Source organism: Podarcis liolepis (assembly GCF_965112155.1).
Source record: "Podarcis liolepis genome assembly, chromosome: 12".
In the NCBI taxonomy this organism is placed as follows: Eukaryota; Metazoa; Chordata; class Lepidosauria; order Squamata; family Lacertidae; genus Podarcis; species Podarcis liolepis.
In genome coordinates this window covers 34,646,957-34,673,607 of record NC_139563.1, presented here as the reverse complement: position 1 = coordinate 34,673,607, position 26,651 = coordinate 34,646,957, and the positions used below count along the sequence as shown (strand labels likewise).

General features: G+C 40.8%; 1 protein-coding gene across 1 annotated transcript in view; it reads right to left on the bottom strand.

Annotated features, from left to right (window-relative positions):
- Window positions 1-25,839, bottom strand: part of DNAH11 (dynein axonemal heavy chain 11) — a 143,719-nt gene extending 117,880 nt beyond the window's left edge. The window contains exons 1-14 of the mRNA XM_083467740.1: window positions 24,981-25,839; window positions 21,183-21,323; window positions 18,546-18,742; window positions 17,560-17,749; window positions 15,931-16,030; window positions 13,908-14,119; window positions 11,434-11,667; window positions 9,631-9,798; window positions 6,166-6,282; window positions 3,331-3,468; window positions 3,111-3,235; window positions 1,997-2,192; window positions 990-1,094; window positions 258-653 (exon numbers count right to left, since the gene is read on the bottom strand). Of these exons, the coding sequence (XP_083323866.1) occupies window positions 258-653; window positions 990-1,094; window positions 1,997-2,192; window positions 3,111-3,235; window positions 3,331-3,468; window positions 6,166-6,282; window positions 9,631-9,798; window positions 11,434-11,667; window positions 13,908-14,119; window positions 15,931-16,030; window positions 17,560-17,749; window positions 18,546-18,742; window positions 21,183-21,323; window positions 24,981-25,214 (2,553 nt within the window). The 5' untranslated portion in view covers window positions 25,215-25,839. The remainder of the gene's footprint in view (window positions 1-257; window positions 654-989; window positions 1,095-1,996; window positions 2,193-3,110; window positions 3,236-3,330; window positions 3,469-6,165; window positions 6,283-9,630; window positions 9,799-11,433; window positions 11,668-13,907; window positions 14,120-15,930; window positions 16,031-17,559; window positions 17,750-18,545; window positions 18,743-21,182; window positions 21,324-24,980) is intronic.
- Window positions 25,840-26,651: the final 812 nt, after the last annotated feature.

Below are 26,651 nucleotides of genomic sequence, written 5' to 3'. Positions count from 1 at the left end.
AAAACTAGGTAACTGTCAGATCCACATGGGAATTAAAGCTATGTGTAGAAAATTAGCACCAAAATGGGTTTATAAATGAACCTGATAATAGTGTGCATGTTAAAGGACCTGAAATATCAAACCACCATTTTATTACTATCAGTTAACATCTGTACTTGAATATGTATTTTGCAGTGGGTTGAAAATATGTGAGTGCATGTTGCATATATCAAATTTCATACTCGTCTCATATCATGGTGACTTGTTCCAGATATTACCTCTGTAAGCCTGTGAATCCTGCAGCCATCTTCTTGGAATAGCATGAATCTCTTAGTAAGTCTATCTTCTTTGTCTTCCAAGTTCAACAAAGCATCTTTTCTATTGTCCTTTCTAGAAAAGAGGGGATGCTCCATCCAATGCTTCATAATTTCCTGAATGGCCTTAATATTGTCCTTTGACCTTTGAAGTCTCTGCTCTAAGTCATGAACCATAGCTTTCACAAACTCAATGTACTCCCAGCAGTTCTCTTCCTGCCATGTGAATATTTCTTCTGCTTCCATTAGCTGATCATCAATGTTCCTCAGCTCACTTTCGATGAGAGGGTATTCTACTTCCAAAACAGTCTGTTTAACCTTGTTATACCACTGGACCACGAGTTCAAGGTTCCCTATATACTGTTTGTGTAGAAAACAACAGAATGTTCAAATCTCTACCATGAAAACACTATGACCCCAACCTAACAATTAGCGCAAATCCAAATGTCCCCAAATCATGGATAACTTAGACATGTGGGTCAACCACCTGACTAACTAGATCCATAGAATGGGGGCTCCAGCTAGACTTCCATAACCAGAATGCCTTTGTTGAGAAGGCCCTCTGGAGTGTTTAAGGTTGAATTGTCCAGGCTTTTCAGTTTACATTCAATTGTGAGGAAGAAAATGTCATCTGTACTAAGGAGAATCTGCAGAATACACATGCAGGCAAAACTGAAGATTCTTAAAAACACATACCTTAGCAAATGTCCCCCTTTTCTTGTATAACTCCAGTGCTGAATGTGGAATATCGGATCGATCCAAAAACAAGAGATATTTCACATCTCTTAAAATAGCCACCAGCTGCAAAGAACAATACACAATATAATCTTTCATAGGGTAGTTAAGGAGCGACACTTTCCAAGGTTCTAGTTTCACAGAAGGAAGCACTTTTGAGGAAAAAAAATCCTTGATTACAATGTAACCAAGTACAGTGGTATCTTGGTTCCCAAACAGGTTAGCTGATGAACAAATCGGCTCCCAAACGCCGCAAACCTGGAAGTAAGTGTTCTGGTTTGCAAACGTTTTTCAGAAGCCGAACGTCTGTTTTGGCTGTTGGCATTGTTTCCGGGGCCAATTAGCCAATCAGAAGCCACACCTTGGTTTTCAAACATTTTGGAAGTTGAACGGACTTCCAGAACGGATTGAGTTTGAGAACCAAGGTACCACTGTAGGTGATAAATGGGGAACTTCAAGCCCATCAAATGTTGCTGAACTACAATTCCATTGGAACTTGTAGGCATTGCCAGTCACCATGAATGAAGGGAGTGGTAGTTCAGTAACATCTGGAGGACCAAAGTTTCCCATGCTTGAAGTAAATCCTACTGTTAAGTCACGTGCAGAAGCCCCATGGTGCAATAGGTCAGTGCATCTGCCTGTTATCTAGGAGGTTAGTGGTTCGAACCCACCCAGGGATGAATCAGAATTGTAGAGGGACCCCAAGGCTCATAAATTAAATCAAAAACCATCAACTCAACATTAAACGTAGGATCCATGTACTTTTTTCTTAATAACAAATTCAATTATTACGAAGGACTCAGGCTGCAATCACAGGCACACTTACCTGGGAGTTCAATGGAACTTACTTCTTGAGTCAATGTGCCCTGTTATACACATGCATTCTTACTGAGTTTTCCCCATTGTTTATTGTGTTAAGATACTTAGTAGATTCATTTACAGAGACAACAAAAGTGCTTGCACTGTACCTTAGGATCAAAATTCACACTAAGGAGAGCATCTTTATCACTGCGCTTAATTAGGGGTTGATCTAAATTGAACTGGCAAACTTCATCCACCTTGGATTTCCAGTTACAATAGATCTGATCTTCATTCTGGTCAAGCAAGGTCAGCATCTCTATGTATTTCTGATAGATTAAAGCACCCTCTGTGCTTTCTAAGATTCTAAAAAAAGAAGACATTGTTTTATACTAGAAAGATATACTAGAAAGCCCACAAGTGGTGGAAATATGAATGGATGTGTGGCCACATCCATGGAATGAGGCAGAGTGTGAGGGTCTTGTGCAACAATCATATTCCCTCAAAATATCAGACTTCTAGCATGAGGGAAATGATGAGAAGATGCACTGTCAAATGTGGGATAACACTTGCTTTGACACATCATCAAACCTCCCCCGCAAACAACTCAGAATGAATAGCCAACATCACCTAATCTTTCGAAAACAAGTTAGGATAGCTGCTCAATGAAGCAGGTCATCTGGAAGCACCCTGAGGTATGCTAAGACATTTTGCTGACTGAAACAAAGCAGACCTGCAGTTGAAAACTGGCAATAGGACAGCACCCTCCATCATGTGAGCTTAGTGGATTACGCTTTGTGGCACACACAAAGGTGTGTGCCTTCAAACATCTCATCACTTCTCCCTCATTTCTTTGCCTAGTGCCTGCTGGCTGTCCAAACAATGCACCAATATGCACCAACAACGTGCATCTTGTGAACAAAGCAACACATGTACACAAGTGATAGCTGGTGGGGACAGCCTCCCTCGGCCTGTTTGCTAGGTCAAGGGCTTCTCTAAACAGTTCTGTCTATGATGTGTTAGGAAAAGGCAACTAGAGGGAAGGCCAAGGCCAGAAACAAGCTGGGAATGGCTGCCCCATATAGAAAATAAAGTGTACAAATATGGACTCAGGTTGCCAGCATATATGGAGTGAGACACATACAGGATTGTGCTGTAAATTTATGTGATCATGTATTCATTCTAGGAAACTATTTGCTATGGAAGCAGGAAACTTGAAAGCAATGAAGCGATAGTCTGACTATTTTTCATGAACAATTTCCAATCCCAAAGAGATATACTTACGGATATGAAACAAATGATAATTTTGACCAGAATGACTGTATGCGAGCTTTAATTTCTTGGGACCATTTAAGGTTTCCTGATGTAAATGGCATGTTTTTATTTATTATTTCATTCCCCACTTCCACCTGTGGTGGTTAAAAAAAACAACAGATAAGTTATTCTGAATAAAGCGATTGTGTGAATTGAACATGGAACATTTTGCACTTATGGTGTCATGTACCTGCTTAACGTGCTCATCATAGAAGTGTTTGCAATTATCTAACTCTTCATCAAACATCCGCAGTAAAATTTTGTAATTTTTGCTAAAAATGTCTGCAATAACAGGCTTCTCCAGAAAATATCCCAAAATCACTAGAAGCTATATAAATAAAAGACAGTGTCAGATTTCCCAGTTACACAAATCCAATTTTCTCAATGCAGAAAGAGGCATTATAATAAACCAAAATAGAATATTCTACAAGAATTAAAGAAAAATTGGAGCAAAATCTGCATATCACAAAAGTGCTAAAGATCTGATTATTGCTTTAATTGCCTTTTCCTATTTAACCAGAGATAATAAGTTGGTCAGTAAAAAACAATAAGCATACATACCTGTTATCAGCATATATGCATATATGCAATTTGGTTAATTTGTACAGATTCAGAACTGTGTTGATGTTTCTGGAAATATGGGTTAGTTTGGTACTTAAAAATAAATAAATGCAGAGTTTATACAGAATTTCATTCTATGTCCAGACTAACCAAGCACAGAAATTTAGAAGTGGAAGAAGTGAAACTGCACACAATGGGCAGCTTGAGGGGTCACATTCCTTGCTTAAGCTAGAAGCAAGCACTGGACCTTCAAGCTCCCACCTTGTCCTGCCCCCTTGCCGCCCCCGCCCCGTGCACATCAACTTTTGCACTTTTATTCTGCTCCCCTTAAGACAGTTCCTCAGTATGTCCAAAACAGAGAACTGTGGTTTACTAATCAGGACCTCATTAACAAAGTAACATTCAAACAAAAGTTCTTCATTTCAGATGTAATGTCATACTGTGGTTGATGAAAGCACCAAGGTAGCATACAAGAGGTAAAGAAGAGGTAGAGCTATTTTGATCCGATGCCTGTTACTGGCATAACAAACTATAGTTTATTATCTAGAAAGTTTTACTCCAGCTGGCACAATGTGAATATTAACTGAGTGCAGCTGCTACTAAAAAGTACAGTGGTACCTCGGGTTAAGTACTTAATTCGTTCCGGAGGTCTGTTCTTAACCTGAAGCACCACTTTAGCTAATGGGGCCTCCTGCTGCTGGTGCGCCGCTGGAGCACAATTTCTGTTCTCATCCTGAAGCAAAGTTCTTAACCTGAAGCAATATTTCTGGGTTAGCGGAGTCTGTAACCTGAAGCGTATGTAACCCGAGGTACCACTATACAAAATACCTTAGTTTCCTGTGTATTAGACGCCCAAACATATAAGATGTCCCTTTTTGGGGGGGTCTCGGATTTAAGATAATGGGAGGAGATGGCACAGAGTTGTTGAGCTTTTGGCGGGGGGGGGGGGTTAACCAGGGTTGTTGAACTTTTTTTAGGGGGAAGTGCTGAAAATCACCCACACGCATCGCAAAATCCGCCTTCCAACTGTCCCCTCACAGGGAGAAGCTGCCAATCACCTGCCCAATTGCCACAGCATCAACCAATCAACACCAGCCATTGACGCAGCAACAAATAACATGCCCAATAGCCGCTGACAGCCACGGCAGCTGCCAATCAAATGTCTACCCTATGCACTACCCATGTATAAGACGACCCCCACTTTTTAGCAAAATTTTTAAAGAAAATAAACTTGTCTTATACACAAAAAAGTTCAGTAATTACAATTATACATAACAGTTATTCCAAGTGAAAGCATGTTTTAGTGACATAGGGAGGCAGATATTTTATATATATATACAGTGGTGCCTCGCAAGACGAAATTAATTTGTTCTGCAAGTTTCTTCATCTTGCGTTTTTTTTTGTCTTGCGAAGCACGGTTTTAACGGTGTTAACGGTTTTAAGAGAAAGGAAACAAGCTCGCAAGACGTTTTCGTCTTGCGAAGCAAGCCCATAGGGAAATTCGTCTTGCGAAGCAACTCAAAAAACGAAAAACTCTTTCGTCTTGCGAGGCATTCGTCTTGCAAGGTACCACTGTATTCCAAGAATTGCCTTCTTATGTTGCATTTAAATACAGGCAGTAACTCTATATTCTGACCACACCAAATTTCTGCCTTAACGTTAACATTAAATATGCTGTTTGCAAATACTATTCTTCTTATAGCCGTAGACTAAATAAGCTAAACATAGTGCATGCTTGCCTTTAAAAAATTCTGACATATAAAATCAATACCAGAAAAGGTTACTTTTCTTTTGAAGAGTACAAAGTGTCTGGCAGTGCCTGATGACCAAATTATGCAAGATGCCAAGCATCAAACGGGAGCTACTAAATTATCTCAGTTCTCAGTTCAACTCGTGTGAGTTGAATTTATTATTGTTGATGTATTGCCTGAATCTCAAGAGCAGGTGTGAATACTTAAATTTGGGTTCCTCAAACAGCTGCCTCCTACACCCCTGCAATGGTAAACCTCAGCATAGTCAATTGAAATTAAAAAGCTGTTTCATAAGGTTCAAAAGCGAAAGGTAAAAAAGTCCCAATGTACATTACACAAGATTCTCCTAAAGCAACTCTTTCAATCCCAGTCAGTATTAAGCGTATCTACTGACATATTCACAAATACGCTTTATGACAATTCATGGGCCGAAATGCATGCAAAGTTACCACACATTGAGGCTCTAATCCTAAACCCACTTACCTGTGAGTTAGTCCCAGTGAATTCAGCAGGGCTTACATCTGAGTAGACCTATAAAAGATTGCACTGCCCACCCTGTATTAAAATACTGGTAGTTTTCCACTGAATTTTTATACCCTTTGTAGTAACTTGCACATTCCACCCACAAACTGATATTGCAATTACTGTAATGGCTCTAAATAGTGGCAACAGATTGAAGCAACATTTTCATTGTTAAGCCCTTCATAACTGACCTTAAGTGCCGATTCCAAACCTGAACAATCAAGGAATCCCACACAAAAAATTGATCCAAGGCGTCTTTCAAACTCCAGAGTCTTGTGTTTAAAATCCACATAGTCTTCTTCAAATTCCTGTGGAATACAAATTTACAACCAGTTAGATTTTTAAGGAAATCTTTTTAAAAATGTATTGTAAGATGTAGGACATAAGCAACAAAACTGGACCTGCTTATGGAGACCACTCAAGCCAAAGATGAAGTTAATAACTATGAAATGTGAAGTGAAGTATATTTGTTTTACCACTGAACTGATTTAAAATCATTGTCTGAAGTTCCTTGAAGTAAATTATCCTATCATACAGCCAAATCCTAGCCCCACCAGCTAGTCTTATTATCCCCCAACAAACATGGATAGGATGACAGCTGTAGTGAATTCCAGATCAAGGCCGGATAAAGTTGTTTACTAGGTCCATTTGCAGAAGTGATAGTACAATCAACACTCCAAAGAGCACAAATGAAAAGCTCATAATCTTAAATACTTCATAATTAATAAGGCCAGGACCATGTCCAATGGGACTTTATGGGATTTAACATTTGCTAGACAGTGTCCAAGCAGATTAATCTGGATTGGTGTCAACTAACAACGGTCCCCACCTGTCTTATCTCAAGTTAGTATTCTAGCAAGTTTTAACAAGCCTTACAGTTCTCTTTTTTTGTTACTTTATCGTGCTGTACTAACCAACAATACCTGCTATTCAAATACACTACCGTTTACGTCAACAGAGTAAGCAATGACTCAAACTCTTAGATGCCATTTAGTACAGTTTTATTTACTGTATATAGACTTTGCTACATAAACAGTAACTTTAAAAAAACCTCTGTATTCTATATGCTTTTTGTAAAGCAGCAGCAGCAACAACCAAGTGCTTTTGATCACAACAATAATTTCTGTGTGATTATAGAATGTAATGCAATGAAATATTTCACTGCAATATTGTTAACTATTGTTTAGTTTGGTCTCCAAGTGACTGAGCCTGCAATCTGGGCTCAAAGGCTGTTCAAGTCTCCTTTACTTCAGTTAGAGCTAGTTGCCTAACTCTTTGCACAAGTGCACCCAAATAGCTGCACCTGAAACACTCCACACATACGAGAAGGGCATGGAGCACAGATCACAACTCTTTGTTGAAAACTGAGTTATCTAGGACAACAGACCAAATCAAAAATGTAGGTTGGAATTGCTATTTCCTTAAACATATTTTGGTTCATACATCCCATCAAACCATAGTGCATGCTGCTGAAATTGGGGGCAACTCCCATGACATTGCTGGGAATAAGCCATGGTCTGGCTGCTTGTGTTTTCAGGAAGCTAGCCTGGCTATTCCAGGAATCTGAATCCTTACTTAGATTAGAAGGTTACTGGCATGCAGCCTACTCCACTTCCCACCCCCACCTTGCCAAACTCGTAACACTATGTACATAGGATCAAGCTATTTAGGTTTGATTCTCTGCCTGAAACCTGTAGCTAGTTTGCCATGGATTTAATTGCTGAGAGAACCACCACAATATCAGATGACTTAAGCAATCATCTTCAAAAAAATCCATACGGCTCCCGCCTCGAACAGCACCACTTCAAAATGCAGGTGTGATAAACGACATATCTGAATGCTTTTCTCCTGCCCCAAACCCAACTTGAAACAACATTTCCCTTGTCAAGGAAAGAAATATTCTTATTTCACGTTTTCCTAGTTTATTCACTCCAAAACCCAAAGATAAACAGTTCCTGATAATGTGAATGATAACAAATGTATAGCGATGACAAGAAAAGAATAACTGGTTAGTTCCTAGCTTTACTCTTTCATTTTGTCAATATCAAAGCTGCACAGAGAAATAAGGTTTCTTTTATCTGCAGCCACCTTCACACTTGTATAATATGCTTGAGCAACTATTAAGCTAAAAAGTAAACCAGCTCCAAACTAGAACTGTTTGAAAACTTTCTGTATTGCACATCAGTCCTGAGCAGCATAAAACACATGAATGTGTTTGAAGTTTTCCAAAGAAACATATATTAAATTTAAACAGTATTCAGTGAAATAAAATCAACAGGTATTGCTCAAGTACAATGCAAAACCTATTTCAAACATTCATTAATAGAGGGCAGAGTAAAAATTTCAAAATATAAAATATGGATAAGGAGCTTATACTTGGTACCCTATCGTCAAAACTGACATTCGAATTACCAAGAACACACACCTGAAGAAGCCGCGTAAAGTTACTGAAAACTTTTATGGAATCATAGAGTTGTAGAGTTGGAAAAGACCACGAGGGTCATTTAGTCCAACCCCCTGCAATACAGGAATCTTTTGCCCAATATGGGGCTTGAACATAAAACCCCAAGATTAAGAGTCTCAAGCTTAATTGAATACATGCCTCAAGTCTGAACAATTTATTCTCACTGTGAACATTCTTAGATCAGGCTTTAAATTTGTTAATTTCTTCTCTACGTTGTGCTTCCCTTCCAGACACTAAGTTTGCACGTCACAGTAAGAAAGAGGTGGGAAACCTTTCTCCCAAGAGCCTTTACAGTGGTACCTCGGGTTAAGTACTTAATTCGTTCCGGAGGTCCGTACTTAACCTGAAACTGTTCTTAACCTGAAGCACCACTTTAGCTAATGGGGCCTCCTGCTGCTGCCGTGCCGCCGGAGCACGGTTTCTGTTCTCATCCTGAAGCAAAGTGCTTAACCTGAAGCACTATTTCTGGGTTAGCAGAGTCTGTAACCTGAAGCGTATGTAACCTGAAGTGTATGTAACCCGAGGTACTACTGTATTTCCTTCTGTGGGTCATATACCCATGATAGATGGTTCCAGAGGCAAAAGTAGTCAGAGAAACAAATGCAAAATTTACCTCTCCATCCAGGCAAGCAAGAAGCATCAGAATTCAAGGACACATTCCAGCCAGGCCAAGACAGATAGTGCAAATAAGGGCTGTTAAGGGGAGCACCATGGCTCAGGGCCTGAGGAGAGTCTCAAGGGCCAGAGAGCCATGAGGGGCTACATTTGGCTCACAGCACTGAGGTTCCGCATGCTTGTGGCAAGCTATATAACATGGATGCAAATTGCACCAAGTTTGCTCCTTAACAGAGCTAGGAGCAAACAAAACGCGATCCTTGGCTTAGCATTTTGGTGGGATTGTGGTCAGTTTTGCTCCAAACCTCAATGATTGGTGAGACAGAAACAAACCTAGACCTATCATGGCTCGTGAAACAATGATTACAACAACTGGATGTAACTCTAAGTCAGGGATCATGGGATGTCACCTCTGAATGCTAGTAGGGAGGAGCAAACCAGGTACGATTCACTCGTGCAAGATAAGGAATGGCTTATGGGCTTACCATGATGCACACGCGTTGCCACTGTATAGTCTTACAATTTCTTTAGGATTAAAAACAACACCCAAACACAAATATGAAAAATGCTATATTACCACATTGTTGTAATCTAAGGGATCATATGTCTGCTCTTTAAAAATGTTGCAAGACTTCATGAATTCTTCATTCAACTTGCAGATTTGGTCATTCAAAATTTTCCCCTTGATTCCACCAAACTCCAGTTTCTCCAGCTTCTCGAACTCAAGCGTAGTAACAAAAATATCCTAAAACAATAAACGTTATAATTAACCACAATTCCTGCCACAGTGAAAAATTGATTTTGTGTGTTTGTGTGTTGCTCTACAACCTTGCATTCCACATTTAAATTAGAATGAAAAGCATGTTGCATATATATATATATATACACACACACACACGTATATACATAAGCACATACATATATACACACATATATACATATGCGCACACACACACACACACACACATATATACATATGCACGCATATATATAAATATATATATACTTACTGTATATATACTGTAATATATATGTTTGCTACTACTAACTGAAGTGGGGGGGGGGGAGATCCCCATAGCTAGAAACCAGAGGTTTCTTTCACAAAGATGTTTATCCACAAAGAAACTCTTGGAGAATGTTTGGCAGAGGTGATTTATTGGGGGAGGGGTTGGACTTCCTGGTTGTGTGTTTTCCTCCTCCCCTTCTGCGTTAGAATATGGGGGTCTTTCTATCAATATAGCAGTGGCATCCCTACTCCTTTCTCCATGTAAATGGCGCATAGGATTGCTCTGTGAACATGTTTAAATATGAAGCATCAATAGGTTTGCAGAGAGAGAGAGAGAATGCACTGAAGGGAGGGAGGAAAAGCAGTGAGGAAGGGCTTTGTAACTCTAAATGCATCAGGGTTTGGGGTTTTTAAGAACAAAAGCGACCTTCTACGTCACCTTTGGTACCCATTTCGTGTCTTTCTTTGCCATTGGCTTAGTGCATCTCCCTGGGCCACATAAATTATGAACATTACATTCATCATATCTATGTTCACACCGCAATTCTATTCCTGTCTAATCAGAAGTAAGTCTCATTGATTTTAGTTGGACTTACTCTCTGGTAAACATGGGGCGAGAGCCTTCTTCGCCCAGACAGTCATTCTCAAGATTCCAGGGGTGGTGGTGGGAGGTAGGCAAGGGGGGGGGAACCAAAATTGGGTAGAGGAGTCTACGGCCATACTACCCTGAACACGCCCGATCTCGTCAAAATTGGGTAGAGGAGCAGATGTAATTGTACAACATCTTACATTCCAGGCACGCAAAGGTCAGTTTTCTACACATGCACACCTTTAAATCCTCCACCTGGGCAAGCCAACGACAGCATAAAAGTTCAAGGATACATTCCAGCCACCTGAAAGCAGCTCAGGAGGGTCCAAGAGTAGGACTGGTAAGATGTGTGTCATGGGAAGAATCCTGAATGCCAGACAGACCTCGGCCCCCAGGCTTGAGGTGCTCCACCCATGGTGTGCAAGGCTGCAGCCTCAGTTTAATAAGCCTAGATCTTATACACACCTAACCAGAGTAAGCCCTATTTAATTCAGTGAGATACATTTCTAAGTATACATAAACAGGGCAAACAACAGAACAGTATTACTGCAAAGAGCACACTGCTTTTCTGCCATCAGTTTAATGTGAAGTTCCAATTGAAAAAGCTTTCAGGGAAGACTGATTCTATCCTAAACTAAAAGCTAATCATTAATTTCTCTATATATGGCACTACCAACTGTGTGTAAAGGAACATCTTCACTTAAAAGAAAAAGCAGTAGGTTTTCCTATGTAGTTTACTCTTAACTGTAATATTGGTAGATATGATAGTAGTTGGTAAGAAATACCTCTATTTTTTCCAAGCGGTTTAGAAACATATTGAACCTAAGGAAGACCATATTTGGATGAAAATCCCATGGTTTAACCTCTTCACTATTAGCGAAATAGGTTGCAATTTTTCCCCTTTGGCTAAAAAAGTTATCCTTAAAACTTCTTAAAGTATGAAGAGCCTCTTGCACTTGTTCCAAAGTTTCTTCCGTTTCTCTTTTCATAATATCTTCTGGTGAAAGGTATGATATAGCCTACAGAGAGGAAGTAATAACATTTTTAAAATGTACCACCAATAAATGAAAACTAAGAGCCACCGGCAGGAAGGTATTGCCATTGCAATATTTTAAAAGACAGTATGTTTACAGCAACACACAACTATATAAATGAAGGTGAAGTCTGTTGACATCACTTAGCAAAAAAATTCAAACCAATTTTGTACATTTTCAAAACCTTCATATCTACTCCAAGTAGTAGATATGTGCTTCTTACATACATAAGCTCAACTGTGAACATATTTTCACTGCGAGTGTATTGCATTGCAAGTAGAATTTCATTGGAGGTTAATCACGCAACCATCCAGTTGAAATTATAATTGGCTTGCTACAGTTTTTCACAGTATGTGCCATGACTAGCTTACAGCATAACCAACAACCAGCTTTTTTTGGGGGGGGGGGTACTGTTCTAACTAGTGAACTACCCACGGTTGTGACAGATAGAGTGGGGTCTAGGAAGACAGTCAAGTACAGCGAGGGGAAAAAAGTATTTGATCCCCTGCTAAATTTGCCCGTTTGCCCTCTGATCAAGAAATGACCAGTCCATAATTTTAATGGTAGGTTTATTGTAGCTGCGAGAGACAGAATAACAACAGGAAAAACCCCAGAAACCCAGACGACAAAAATCAGAGATGTGCATTATAATGAGTGAAATAAGTATTTGATCCCTTTGCAAAAGATGACTTAGTACTTGGTGGCAAAACCCTTGTTGGCAATTACAGAGGTCAGACATTTCTTGTAGGCGACCACCAGGTTTGCACACATCTCAGGAGGTATTTTGTCCCACTCCTCTTTGCAGATCCTCTCCAAGTCAGTAATATTTCGAGGCTCGAACCTTCAGCTCCCTCCACGTATTTTTGATGGGTTTAAGGTCTGGAGACTGGCTAGGCCACTCCAGGACCTTAATGTGCTTCTTCTTGAGCCACTCCTTTGTTGCCTTGGCCGTGAGTTTTGGGACATGGTCATGCTGGAATACCCATCCTCGACCCATTTTCAATGCCCTGGCTGAGGGAAGGAGGTGCTCACCCAAGATTCGACCATACATGGTCCCATCCACCGTCCCTTCGATGCGGTGAAGGAGTCCTGTCCCCTTAGCAGAAAAACACCCCCAAAGCATAATATGTCCCCTCTACATGTTTGACAGTGGGGATGGTGTTATTGGGATCATAGGCAGCATTCCTCCTCCTCCAAACACGGTGAGGGGTTTTCCTGTTGTTATCCTGTCTCTCACAGCTACAATAAACCTTCCATTAAAATTATGGACTGGTCATTTCTTTGTCAGAGGGCAAACAGGAAAATTTAGCAGGGTATCAGATACTTTGCCCCCTCACTGTATATTTCACATGTGCAATGCATCTCAATGGGCTTTGTTCACAGACATTCTCTTTTCTGATCTGATAGAGTCTCTGCCAGCGGAGGCCAGGCTGCCCACAATCTGGAGTTTAAGTTCTGCAACCACCCAATCTATATAGTCCCTAGGTTTGCTGCTTTCCCCAAGAGAGTTAGAAGCTAGGGTACTGGCACGGAAAAAGCAGAAAAACTGCATCCACTGAAACAGTCGATGCACCAAGAGATTTTGTTTACAGATCAGAGTTAAGAGTTCTGTTAAGGTATTGGAATTGCCTCTTTTACAATTAGGGTATTTTATCGATGTCAGACTATGAAGTAACCTAGCAGTAAACCGGTTCACTAATAAATCCCCTGTGGTCTTGAACTTAGCAGATATTGCCATTACAGTTTTGCTATCTGATAAGCAATTTCCATTAACAATATATTAAAAATGGATGTTGTACACAGCTGACAACATGAAAAACAGTTTGTAAAAAGCTATGTGATCTTTAAAGAATGCCGCCTCTTTGTCAGACAAACAGCGTATTGTATTTTTAATAGAGAGCACATAAAATAGCAGAATTTATGACTATAATTATTTGTGCGTTATATAGCTTTAGTTGTAAAAACAGTATCTTGGGACTTTGGAAAATTCACGATAAATACTTTGGGAGATGGGAGCTAAAAAATAACTAACACCAGATAAATTTATACTCTCTTGTCTAAACAATTCTCCTGTATTGATTGACTCTTATTGACTAAGGCTGAAATGCTATGCACATTTCCCTGGGAGAAAGACACACTGAAATCTATTAAACTACTCCTGAGTAGGCATTTATAGGATTATGCTTTTCATGCTTATCTAGTTTTCTATTCACACCTTGTATTACCTGGCTAATGAGAAGATTGCAGAATTCCTGCAGCAGAGATATGATTCTTGCTGGCGTATTGTAAAACTTGGAGTGACTCCAGATCAGACAGATGGTGTGGAACAAAGGGGGAATTAAAATATGTATCTTTGGAAATTCTGTATCTTGAAGAGGCTGAATATGTCTTTGCAGAGGCCGCAGGTAAAGCTCAATATCCTGGGCTTCAATGAGTGCTGAGAAGAAGAAGAAGAAGAAGAAGAAGAAGAAGAAGAAAGAATCAAGTATAGTAAATGGCGGTGAGTCGGAGATAAAAACACTTTGAGAGTTTCTACAAAAAGGACATAAAAAACAATCCCTGTGCCTACAATAAAGCCTGCTGAATTTCCCAACAGTGCGGCAGCATGGTGTTTAGGATAAATTTGAATGCTTTACTCCAATTCACACATTTTTTTTTTCTGTGACATTCCTCTTTGCAAAGTAGAAAAGCAAGCATCACCATTCCCATCCACCATTCAGCTGACCTGACATATGAAGAAGCGGCATTCCACATGAACTCTTGAACATTCTCCTGCTCCAGAGGCTAGGGCCTGAACCAATGGGTTTAAGTTACAAGAAAAGAGATTCCAACTCAACCTCAGGAAGAACCTTTCTGGCAGTAAGAACTGTTCAACAGTGGAATGGACTCCCTTGGAATGTGGTGGCCTCTCCTTCATTGGAGGTTTTTAAGGAGAGGTTGAGCGGCCATTTGTCATGGTGGCTTTAGCTGAGATTCCTAATAGGGCATCAGAACGGAACACCTATTTCATATATGAAGTCATTTTTATAATGGAAGAAAGGGGGATACACTCACCGCTCAACCACCAAGTGCCTAAGCTAGGCATAAGCACTCCTAGTCACTAGAGACTCCAGTGACAAGTTTCTGAAGAAGAAGAGTTTGGATTTGATATCCCGCTTTATCACTACCCGAAGGAGTCTCAAATGGCTAACATTCTCCTTTCCCTTCCTCCCCCACAACAAACACTCTGTGAGGTGACTGAGGCTGAGAGACTTCAGAGAGGTGTGACTAGCCCAAGGTCACCCAGCAGCTGCATGTGGAGGAGCGGAGACGCGAACCCGGTTCCCCAGATTACGAGTCTACTGCTCTTAACCACTACACCACACTGGCTCTAGCAGGGAGCTAGGGGGAGTGCAACCTCTCCCAGAACAGGCTGTGTACCTAATTATTGAACACATGAACCAACCAATTACAGAATACTAGAATGCCAAACTAGTTATCACAGACTACCAAGTTTCCTTTCAGCTACTCTCAGTTTAGAAAGGAAGTGATAATCTATTCCGATCTACGGGATTTAAAAAAAACGCCCCATCAAAAAATGAAAGTGAAGCACTCCTTTCCTGTGTCACCTTTAATGGCCAACACTTTCCAAAATCTGTGAAGAAATTCTAGCTGCTTTAATGAATTTTGGCCAACATGCAAGAGAATGCTTTCTCCTGGTGGCTGTTTACACACAAGATTAACTTTCAAATACAAATTTTGATACTTTCCTCCAAAGTGTAAAAGAAAGAATATTTGCCCGTCTAGCAAGGACCATGCAAGCTTAATCACTTACTGAACTCTTGGTACATTTGGGATAAAGTGCCCTATAAAAATAACAAGCATTATGAGATTTCATTGACATTTCATTTGATCAATATGCAAACAAAATAGTAAAACATGACCAACTGGGTAATACACAAACTTTAACTGTTTTATGTCAGAAGTAAAACTACCTAGTAACAGTTTTACCACATGGAACAGTCTCTAAATAATGTTTACAAAACACTCTGTGTTAATCTAATTGCTTAAACATTTTATCTTGCGTTATATGGAGGGGAAAATATCCAAACTTTATACATATAAATTATGAGGACACTTAATGCTGCCCCAAAGCGCAGGCAGTTAATTAATGCTTACAGCAATACATCAGGAAATATTATGGATTATTCCATAATGCGCACACATAAATGTATACAGAATATACACATTTCATTCAGAGAAATTTACCATTTTCTACTTCCTTGTAAATGTCTTGAAAAGTGGGATAATAGCTGCTCATTTTCACTTTTAAGATCCTAATCATTTTCTGAACGATGGGACTCTTAAGCTGGAATTAGAACAGAACAATGAATCTCCAGCAACTATCCAGTATATTTTAAGAATTCGTTTTATCACAAAATTCAGTGGGCAGTGTTCAAATAAACAAACTTTGGACAGACCAAGCAGTAGGGTTTCACAAATCGTTGGATATACATTTGAAAATTAATTTCCAATCCTAACAAATCATACCCTTGAAGGTGATGGACAGAAAATTATTTAAAATGTTGAGTCTTGGAGCTGAAAGTTTATTGCACCAAATCTCAACTACTATAGCCCATTTTTAACATAAGGATCAAGTACGCGGTTTTACCTGCTATATCCCCTCCTGGACAGAGTTAGCTTTACCACAGGTATCCACTCCCAGGTAAGAATCAAAACTAATTTCTGCTATATACTGTATGTGGAGCAGTCAGTTGGTTCAAAGTATGTTTCAAGTGGAACTGGTCCATTAGAAGATGGGTCTCTAGTATTTATTCATTTTTTAAACTTTGCTATGGCTTAGTTAGTACCAAGGTATCTGCCAGACCACCTGCATCTTTATGAACCCGGCCATTCTTTCAAGCCCATCAGCGGTCTTGCTCTAGGTGCCTCCCCTGCCTCCCCCTTCTCAGTGGTGCGCCCCCCCCCCCCAGTGTGGAATATTATCCCAGGGAAACCTGACTGGTTGTAGGTATTTGGTGAATATAATATTCTCTTGTAGTTTAGGTGCAGGGGAATGGAATATGAAGCCCTGCAGATGTTGCTAGAATCCAACTCCCATCAGCCCCAGCCTGACCAATGCTCAAGGATAATGGGAGTTGTAGTCACAATTTATTTATCCTTTATTTACTTTGTGAGTCACTTTTATCTTGCCCATGGCAACCCAAAGCAGACAATGAACCCCACATGGGTAAATTAAAACCAAGAGGAAAGAGAAATACATTTTTTTAAAAATCCCACCCACTTCTAAAGGCCACAGATATTTAAAGGCCAAAGGCCTGCTTATAGAGGCCTTTGGCCTGGCGCCTGATGATGATGCCAGGCAAGCCGCCCTGAGGAGAGCATTCCACAAACAGGGAGCCACCACAGAAAAGGCCCATTCTCATGTTGCCACCCTCCAGACCTCTTGTGGAGGGGTCACATTGAAGAAGGCTCGCAGATGATGACTGCAGGGTCTGGGTCAGTTCATATGGGGAGAGGCAGTCCTTGAGGTATTGCAGTCTGAACTGCATAAGACATTATAAGTCAAAACCAGCACTTTGGATTGGGTCCAGAAACTAAGTGCAGTGAGGCCAAGATTGTCATTATATGCTCAAACCATCTGGCCACTGAATTCTACAACAGCTGACATTTCTAAACCATCTTCAGAGGCAGCCCTACGTATAACATGTTGCAGTAATCTAACCTAGAGATTACCAGAGCACAGACAACAAACCTCAGCTTGCTTGGCAGTATCTACAAGTTAAAAACTACTACTGTATCCAAATTTTCAGCTCTAACTTACATTATATACAAAGATAAAAGTACAACAATGATCATGAATTGCTAATTGCTTACCTGGTCATATATGCACAAGAGATTATCCTTTCTTTCTTCCCAAAACTTTAGCTCAACCTGAGGATCTGAGTGAAAGCCATGAAGAAGAGTTTCAGCTGAATTCCTTCCCACAGTGTCTTGTATTTGATGCGACCACTTGATAACCATTGATTCTATTGCATGCAGTACTGATCTTGTGAAAGAGTCTTGCCTGCAAGTTAGGAAAATGGCAGGATTCCCACATTCTTAAATTCAGTGACATTTTACAGTGCATGTAACCATTCTACATTCCTGCCTTACTTAGATCAGTTTATATTGCTTAGCATTGTAAGCCCCTCCATCACATTTTTTGGTTTGTGTCATTTTCTGTCTGTTTTTCATCTTGGAACAGTCTCTCTTTTACATTGGGGAAGTGCCGATTTCCAGTTTTACACTAAAAACTTTTCTACCCCATTTCCAGCATATTTCACCCCTATTCTAAATGAACAGTGTCCAACCAGGCAAATTTGTTCAGATTTGGCAAACCAAATTGTAAGCCAAATTGTTTTTGTGATCATCCAGTTTCAAACTCTTATTTTGCCATTTTAAAAAGGTATCGTTGTTAATGGTTTAATAAAATCTGCCTTAAAAAACAACAACTTACTTTTCTGTGAAATAAAATCTAATGTTGATTATCGCTATACCATATTAATTTTGGTGTAAAATAGGCTTTAGTAATTTGTGCTTTTCTAAAAAAAATAAAATAAAAATAATGCAGTAATCAATACATCCGTTACTTAGTTCACTCATTGCAATTACATTCCAAAGACTCAAAGTCCACATTGCTTTGTTTGGTATGGTACATCTCACATTGACGGTGCCTCCTACCACTCAGTTTTATTGGCATTTTTAAGGATTCTACCAAAACGTTTTACCTTCTGCTTAAACAAGAAGCAAAATGTATTTCTTTTTGATGTAAACACACACACACACACACACACACACACACACACACAGAGTCTCCTTACTTATTTTCAGTACATATCTCATGCAACTCAGTCTCTCTTGCAACTGTTGGAATGGGAAGGAGAGTTCTTCCTGACATAGCTCCAGTCATAACATATGCCTTATTTTTCATGATTTCTACATGCCGTTCCATGTCCAGAGAAACAACATGTGGCCACGTTTCATTATTTTTCTTATTGGAAAGAATGGGCAGTATAACCTGAAAGAAGTGAGAAAACAGTGGTGGGATAGAGGAAAGACACAACATATAAACTATGGCTGCTATCCATACATCCGTATATTCCCTTGGTTTCAAAGGCAGAATTGACGTCCGGGGGGAATTTCTGAAATGTGGCACTTTGCCCTGGATCTTCGGCAAGTCAATCACATTTCTTTTCGCATTTTTGTCTTTAAAAAGCTCAACAGCTTTGGAGGTGTCCTGGTTTTTAACTTTTTGAAATATGCCAAGCCTAATATAAATGCATTGCGGGGGGGGGGGGGGCAGGGAGGGAGGCTTCAAAGCTAGCAACACTTTCAGTTTCTTAGTGACATGCCTCAACATGTTTTCTTTTTCAGGCCCATCCTGCTACATTTTGGATTATACTGGGTATGGTTTTATATAAACAATGGCAAAAAAATTCGTACATTAGGTCATGGAAGAACACTTGAATGTCAACTAAATCAAACCTAATTAGTAGAAAAATTATCTATGATGGTAAGGGGGGATATGCACAAGTGTTGAATAGCTGGAAACTAATAGATGGAGTCGAGTAATTTATTATATTTAAAAAAGGAATTAGGGATAGAGATACAAATTTCTCCAAGTTTTACTCTTTGTAGTATGTTCTAGGAAGTGTCAGGTTTTTGCATGAGGATAATGAGGAAAACCAAGATCCTTGATTGATTGTGAAATGGCTAGCATTTCTGTCTCTTATCTTCACACTTTTGAGTCCTTTTTAAATAAAGAAATTTTTTTAAATAAAAGAAACCCAACATGGCATGAATACTTTGGACAAGTATCTAGTAAGAAATAATCAAAAGCATGTTGAGCAATGCAAGATCTTTACATTAAATATTTGACTAGGCATTTCTGCTGTTGTGAAATTCTCAGCTGATCTCTGTGCAATAAATTAGTTAAGTAAACAGGCACAGTGGCACTATACATATGATTTGTAACCACTACATTCACATACACTTGCTTGTTGCTATACATCTCCCATAGTGATAATGTTTGCTAAATGCAAACTTGCTGGTTAAACTTAATGCTTGCTAAATCCCATTTCACCCTTTTATTTCCAGTCTGTAGTCCAATCTGCTTGCAATAAAGGAATAACATGGAGACTATTTATTTATTTAGAGCTTTTATATACCACTCTTCATAATGTATATCCCAGGGCAGTTCAGAACATAAAAATTATAAACAATATAATAAAACAAAACAAAACAAAACAAAACAAAACAAAACACCAAGAGCGCTTAAAGCCTACAGGCTGAGCTGCACAGTAAAAATCTCAGCTTCTAAAAAGTATTTAAGAATTAGTTGAAAAGCCTAGGGGATTAGAAAAGTTCTTGCCTGCCACATATAAAACTACAGAGGAGACACCAGGTGTGAGTTTCCATAACTTGGATTAAAGGATCCCTTTTCATTTGCTATCACCAATTTTGTATATGTTAGAGGGAACTTTTAAGAGTAAGCAATAGTGCAAAAGCAGACTGATCACTTATTTAACAAGTAAATTTGCTCTCAAATAGCCATTCTCATTAACATCTACCCCGGCCTGCCATTTTATGTGGAAAGCATTCAAGGACGATGCTCTCTACAACATATTACGAGAAAACTAAGTCTTCATTAATGACATTTTGACTTCCCCAGAATAAACCCTGAAGCAGAAATCCTAATCAATGACCTGGTTCCTGTGTTGTCAACAAGACATGGTTTTAAACTATGGTTTAAAGTGAATGCACAGCACATTGGGGCAGAGTGCTGAAAAGTTGTCACTCCTTCCCCCTTCTGCTGCGGACAAAACAAACCAGAGGCTGGCTTGTTGTATCTTCCCGGCATGGGCTCATTCATGGTTTTCTTTAAGCAAACTACAAGCAGTAAGCCAAGAACAAACCTTGGTTACTGCTCTAGGATTGTTTGGGGGAAACAAACAATGAAACCAAGTTCAGATGATAACATTGTACAGAAGCGCAGCAGGGTGGGGGAAGAGCTGCAAGATGTTTTATACACCATGTCAACAACATGCTCTTTCACATTAAACCATAGTTTGTTTTAAACAATGGTCAGTGTGATGTGTAAAATTCTGCTTGCTTTTGTGAGCTACCGGGTGTTACTGTCTGCATACTCTTCCTTATATTTTACTTTACAAGGAAAAAAAGGAGGGTTGAATATTCAGGTAAAAGATACCTTGTTTTTTTTTTTTACCTGAGAGACCACCCCCCCCCCAGCTCTGTATAGCTACGGGCCCATGCTACCCCTTCTTCATAAACCCAATTAACCAACATCCAGGTCAAACCATTTGATCTAAATCGGAAGTTACAAAGGATTTTCCACCCTTTCGCAAGTTTGGGGAAGGTTTGAAATCCATCTATTTGGTGTAGGTGTGGTTAAAGACTGAGAAGTTAAAATTACGAAGAAATACATAAGCTAGAAGTACCTCTTCTAAGAAAATCATTACATGCTCCATAGGTGCTCCAGACAATTCTGCAAATTTGAGGGCTTCATTGCAGTTTTCTGCTCCAACGCAGTCTGTGTTCTTCATAATACAAATGGTTTTGAGTTTCACGCCACTGGGTATCTAAACCAGAAAGATATGTTACAATTCTCAAGCGAATGAATTGTGACCATATGTACTCATTCATTTGATAATTTATATAATGTTGGGGGGGGGTTGGGGGTAAGGGTAGGCTGTATGCCAAAGTCCCTTTGCATTCCTGGATGCAACAAGAATCCAATTGCTGGAATAGCCAGACAAGTTTCTTGGTAATGGGTCACTAAAGTAACAAAGAAAGTGGTTCTGTGCCAGACTACAAATGAGTGGGGCCCCCTCCCTCAGCTCGCTGGTAGTTAGAAAGACAAAAGCCTGACTTGAGGTGTGTGAGCTAGAACCAGAAGTGGGAAGCAGGCTGGGCAGCTGGGACACAGAACCATTCATGATTTCTGCTGGAAACCAAGGCTGTAGCTATGGGAGAAGCAAGGCCTTATTGGGATGTTAATGCCATGAACCCCTCCATCATAGGCTCGCATGCATATATGTGCAAATAAACCATACGTCATATGAAGACACCACAGTCTTCACTGACCACTGTCCTTCTTTCTGAGGAAACTGGGCAAGTTCCTGGAACCGCTGGAATCTTGCACTGCTTGGAGATTGTAGGGTGGCATGCAACACTATAACTGTGCCAATCTGGGAGTTAAGATTAGGAACCATGATTAAGATAAGCAACCATGCTCCATGCAAACCAGACCAGAGTGGAATAGCTCTTCAACACAATAGGTTTGGTCCATAATATTGCAACTACAGAGGATTACCATAGCGCAGTACCAGGACTGCCAAGATTCATGCTCGCATGTTGCAACATTCCATAAAAAAACTTTGGAAACTAAGTTTTCCAGGACAGCTGCAATGTATCCCAAACAAAAAAAAGTCATTTGATGACTGGCATGATGTGCACACTTGCACGATGTACAGAAGATTCAAGAAGTGAATTAGTGGTTGTATATCCTGCTGTGGTGCTTATATGCTTCTGGATTGGAGCTTCCACTGTGTGTATGTGTGTGTTTTATTTGTGTATGTGTATAGGGCTGCTGGATTCCCCGTCTCCCTAGTCACAGCCTTGCTGCTCTACTGAAGGACAATCTATGTATGGAAACTTATTTCTGGTCATTTATTTTCCCACAATGCAGCATTATGGAGGCAATTTATACCGAAGTATACCAACACTAAATAACCTTGATGTTAGATTAATAAATTTGAAAAATAAAGTAAACTTTTAGGATTGCCATATTTTGAAGAGCAAAAAAGAAAACATTTGCCAACTTTTTCTTTTAACTATGGATCTCTATGACGACTTGTTTTACATACCCATGAAAAAGACGATGTGTCCTGGAAAAAGAGGACATATGGCAACCCTAATTAGTAAACTCATTTTTAATCTGGATACCTTGTTTAATTAGGGTTGATCCAGATTTATTACATACTGCTGAGAGTATGAAGCATACTTCAAAATTATTAGCTACTGTAGTGGGTTGCTTTGATTTTTGTTCTATTACTTTGTGCAATGAAATGACTTAAAAATAATTGTCTTATAATGAAATTTAGAACTTTTAACTCTAGTTGCAACATATTGATACGAGTTTTATCTATTTTTGTTTGGCCTTTCCCACCTGAATTTAAAAAGTAAGTGTGTTGTTATGAAGATCAAATCTGAAGTAAAAAGTAAACCAAGAACAAAAGAGAATTCCAGATAATCAGACCATGAACCTTCTCATCACAGACACAGCAGTAGGAAAGAAGTACAGTGGTACCTTGGGTTAAGTACTTAATTCGTTCCGGAGGTCCGTTCTTAACCTGAAACTGTTCTTAACCTGAAGCACCACTTTAGCTAATGGGGCCTCCTGCTGCTGCTGCGCCGCCGGAGCACGATTTCTGTTCTCATCCTGAAGCAAAGTACTTAACCTAAGGTACTATTTCTGGGTTAGTGGAGTCTGTAACCTGAAGCATATTTAACCCGAGGTACCACTGTATTAGACTTCACTTCCCCTCCCCTATGAACTGGTATCATAACTCAGAAGTTACATCACAATCCAAGTTGCAATCTTACCTCATGCAAAGTCAAGGTGAGATAATTTAGCATAACCACCCCAAGTTAACAGCTTGTGATAAATAAGTTGTGAAAAGAAGCTTCTGAAAGCTGTGAATCACATGGAAGCAATTACCAATACAAATCTTTCTGAAATTCAGTTTCTTAGCAAATTAACAAGTTTTACATACAATACACAATAGCATTTTTACTACAGCAGAGAATGTCTCTCAAATAAGTAAACATACTCTTCAGCAAACAGGCAGAAAATGCACCTACATTGTTTACATTACAGATTCAGAAACAATGGCCACACTTGCTGGCATTTGTTTTGATTTTGTAACCTGTAACATTGCTTAGGCTTTTGGTGAGTTACAATACAGAAACAACACAATCAAACTATAGTTCGCAACAGATAAATCAGACTTGCATATTAATAAATAAAAAACCAGCTCAGGCACAAAGGTCTCACAACATTTTCCAAAAAGAGCTTAGACTTGGGCTTTAGCAGGTCTCAAAGGAAAGGTGTTCTATATTTTGGGGCAACCAGACAGGATTACAGCACTGAACATGTTTCAAACAGGATATGCGAGATGAGGTTCTATCAATGAATTACCTGTGCACTTTTTATAACCAAATGGAAATAGATTGACAGACCAGTGGTACATAGCTCTAGTCTAGGGATTAGTGTTAAATAATGCAAACTCATTCTGAAGTAAGAACTATGAATTAGAAACTTCTCAGGAACAGTCCCCACAACTAAACCAAGCAATTTTCTTCATTATGTATGGATGCTGTAAAGAAAACAAACAGGTTGCAGGTGGTTACAGCCCACAGGTAGGCCCACAATAGCCAGCAATATTTCTTGTCATTGGAGGTTGGGTGGGATAGAATCATAAAATCACAGAAGCATACATTTGGAAGGGACCTAGCCCAACCTCCTGCAATGCAGGAATCTTTTTTGCCCAACATAGGGTTCAAACCCACAGCCCTGAGATTAAAAGTCTCATGCTCTACTGACTGAGCTGAGCAGCCCCCCCCATTATGAAAATGACAACAGTCCACTGTGGACTATGGTCAGTTCAACCCAATTCACAAGAAAGTGACTGTATACATGGCTACAATCACATAGAGAACTTGTGTATAAGCAATCTGAAGTTATAGTCTTATAGCACAAGCATATCAACATAAAAAATAAAAATCTTATGAGATGTGTACGTAGTAGAACATCAGGTCTGTGTACAGACATACCTGACTGACCACCTTTTCCCAACACCTGATGAGTTTTGGAGTTAACATCTTCTAGAATGGCTCCATGGGAGCCAAGGCCCCTTCAGCTCCCCCAATAAAATATTGGAGGGGTCCACACCCCTTAAAGTTGATGGGAAATGCCATTCAGATAGTGTGTGTGCCCCACGACATGTGATCTATTATGTGGGGTGGGGCTTAGCTGCCCCCCCCATATTTTATTCACGTTGGCACCCCAGGGTGGCCTCGAGATTTGGAAGTCACCCATACCAAACACATCCACATGGCTGGGTGTTGACGGAGCCCACAGGAGGCAAGGGAGAAACCAGTCCACTTGGCGCACTGCAAGAAGGGCGCCCCTGTTCTGGAAACCCCACCCAAACACCTCCCCGGCCATTATTTACCTTCGTCCCAGCTGCCAGCCCTCCTGATAGAGGGAGGCAGAAAGCCAGCAAAGTGAGGCGGCTGTTCTCCAGAAAGTCCTGCAGGAGCTTCTGGTTGTCTTCCTCCGCCAGGAACTGGCTCCATTTGTCGTCTTTCAGCCTCAGCAAGTGCGCCACGCGGCGCCCCACGAACTGGGCCCTCGCGTCCTCCGCGAAACTTTTCTCCTGCGCCGTCTCGTCCTCGTCCTCTTCCATCTCCAGCCCGGCGTCCACAGAGGAGGAGGCGGCGGCGGCGCTGCAGCTGCAGCAGCAACTGGGGCACTTCGTTGGCAATGCTCTCCTTCGCGGCTGCGCGCCCTTCCCAACTTCTCTCGGCGACGCGGAGCTGGACGCCCTTGCCTCGCCTTCCCCGCGCAGTTCTGGAGCTCCCGCTAATTAGCGCGCGGGCAGCTCACCTGCTGCTGCTGCCGCTGCTGCTCCTGGCGCTCATTGCCGGCCCCGGAGTTGCTCCCCACGCCCCCGCCAGCGTCCGGTTCAACTCGCTGCTCCGTCTGCTCCAATCAGCGGCGGCGTCCCGTTGCCCTGGGGACGAGCGAAAAAAGTCACCCACAAGCCGCTCCTCAAGGGAAACAAATCACGGCCCTGGCCAATTAGGGCCACGGCTTGCCAGGAAGGAACCATCAGCCGCTGCGACGCCGGGGGTGGGAAGGGGGGGCAACGGAGAAGCTAAGGGCTGGCGAAGGTTTTTAAATGCCTGGTGCGTCACACGGATGTTTAGCGACACACCTCCAGGGGGTCTCTGCCCCCGCGCGCGGAAGAGTGGCAGGTCCTCCCCACGAGCAAATGGACTGGCTCCCTTCAAGGCAGCAAAACTAGCCGCTCGATAAATGCATTGGTTTTTTATAAGGTTTCCAAACGGTGTTTTCATTTGGGCAAGGGCGGGTGCCGCTATCAAAGTACTTCTGGGCAGGTGTTCGCAGAAGCCCAACTTGCAGCCAATGGCTTCAGTTTCTCAGAGTTTTGAAATGGCGAAGTAGGCAAGCTGCAGATTCACGGAGAATATTAGGGAAGTGCGTCAAAAACTGGCCAGTGGTTTGTTTGTTTGTTTGTTTCCTTCCCTGTTACCGTTTTTTAGACCACTAGTGACTAGGAAGAATATTAAACTAGAACTTTTGCTTTCAAGAGCTGAAGAAAAATGTGCCTCTTGGGCTTGCCGATCAGAAGGTCGGCGGTTCAAATCTGCTTGACTGGATGAGCTCCCATTGCTCTGCCAACCTAGCAGTTCAAAAGCACACCAGTGTAAGTAGATAAATAGGTACTACTGTGGCGGGAAGGTAAACTGTGTTTCCGTGGGCTCTGGCCCCCATCATGGTGTCCCGTTGTGTCAGAAGCGATTTAGTCATGCTGGTCACATGACCCAGAAAGCTGCCTGTGGACAAATGCTGGCTCTCTCATCTTGAAAACGAGATGAGCGCCACAACCCCAGTCTCCTTTGACTGGACTTAACCATCCAGGGGTCCTTTGCCTTTTTACCTTTATAATATCAGTAATATTATTACAAAAATCTTCAGGAGCTAGATGTGCTGTGATTCTTGTGTGACATTGTGTCATGGACTGGTTGGGCGCAGAGGACTAGTGGGAGGTACCAGCTGGCGAAGGGGAGGAGGGGGAAGGGGAGGACTAGTGGGAGGT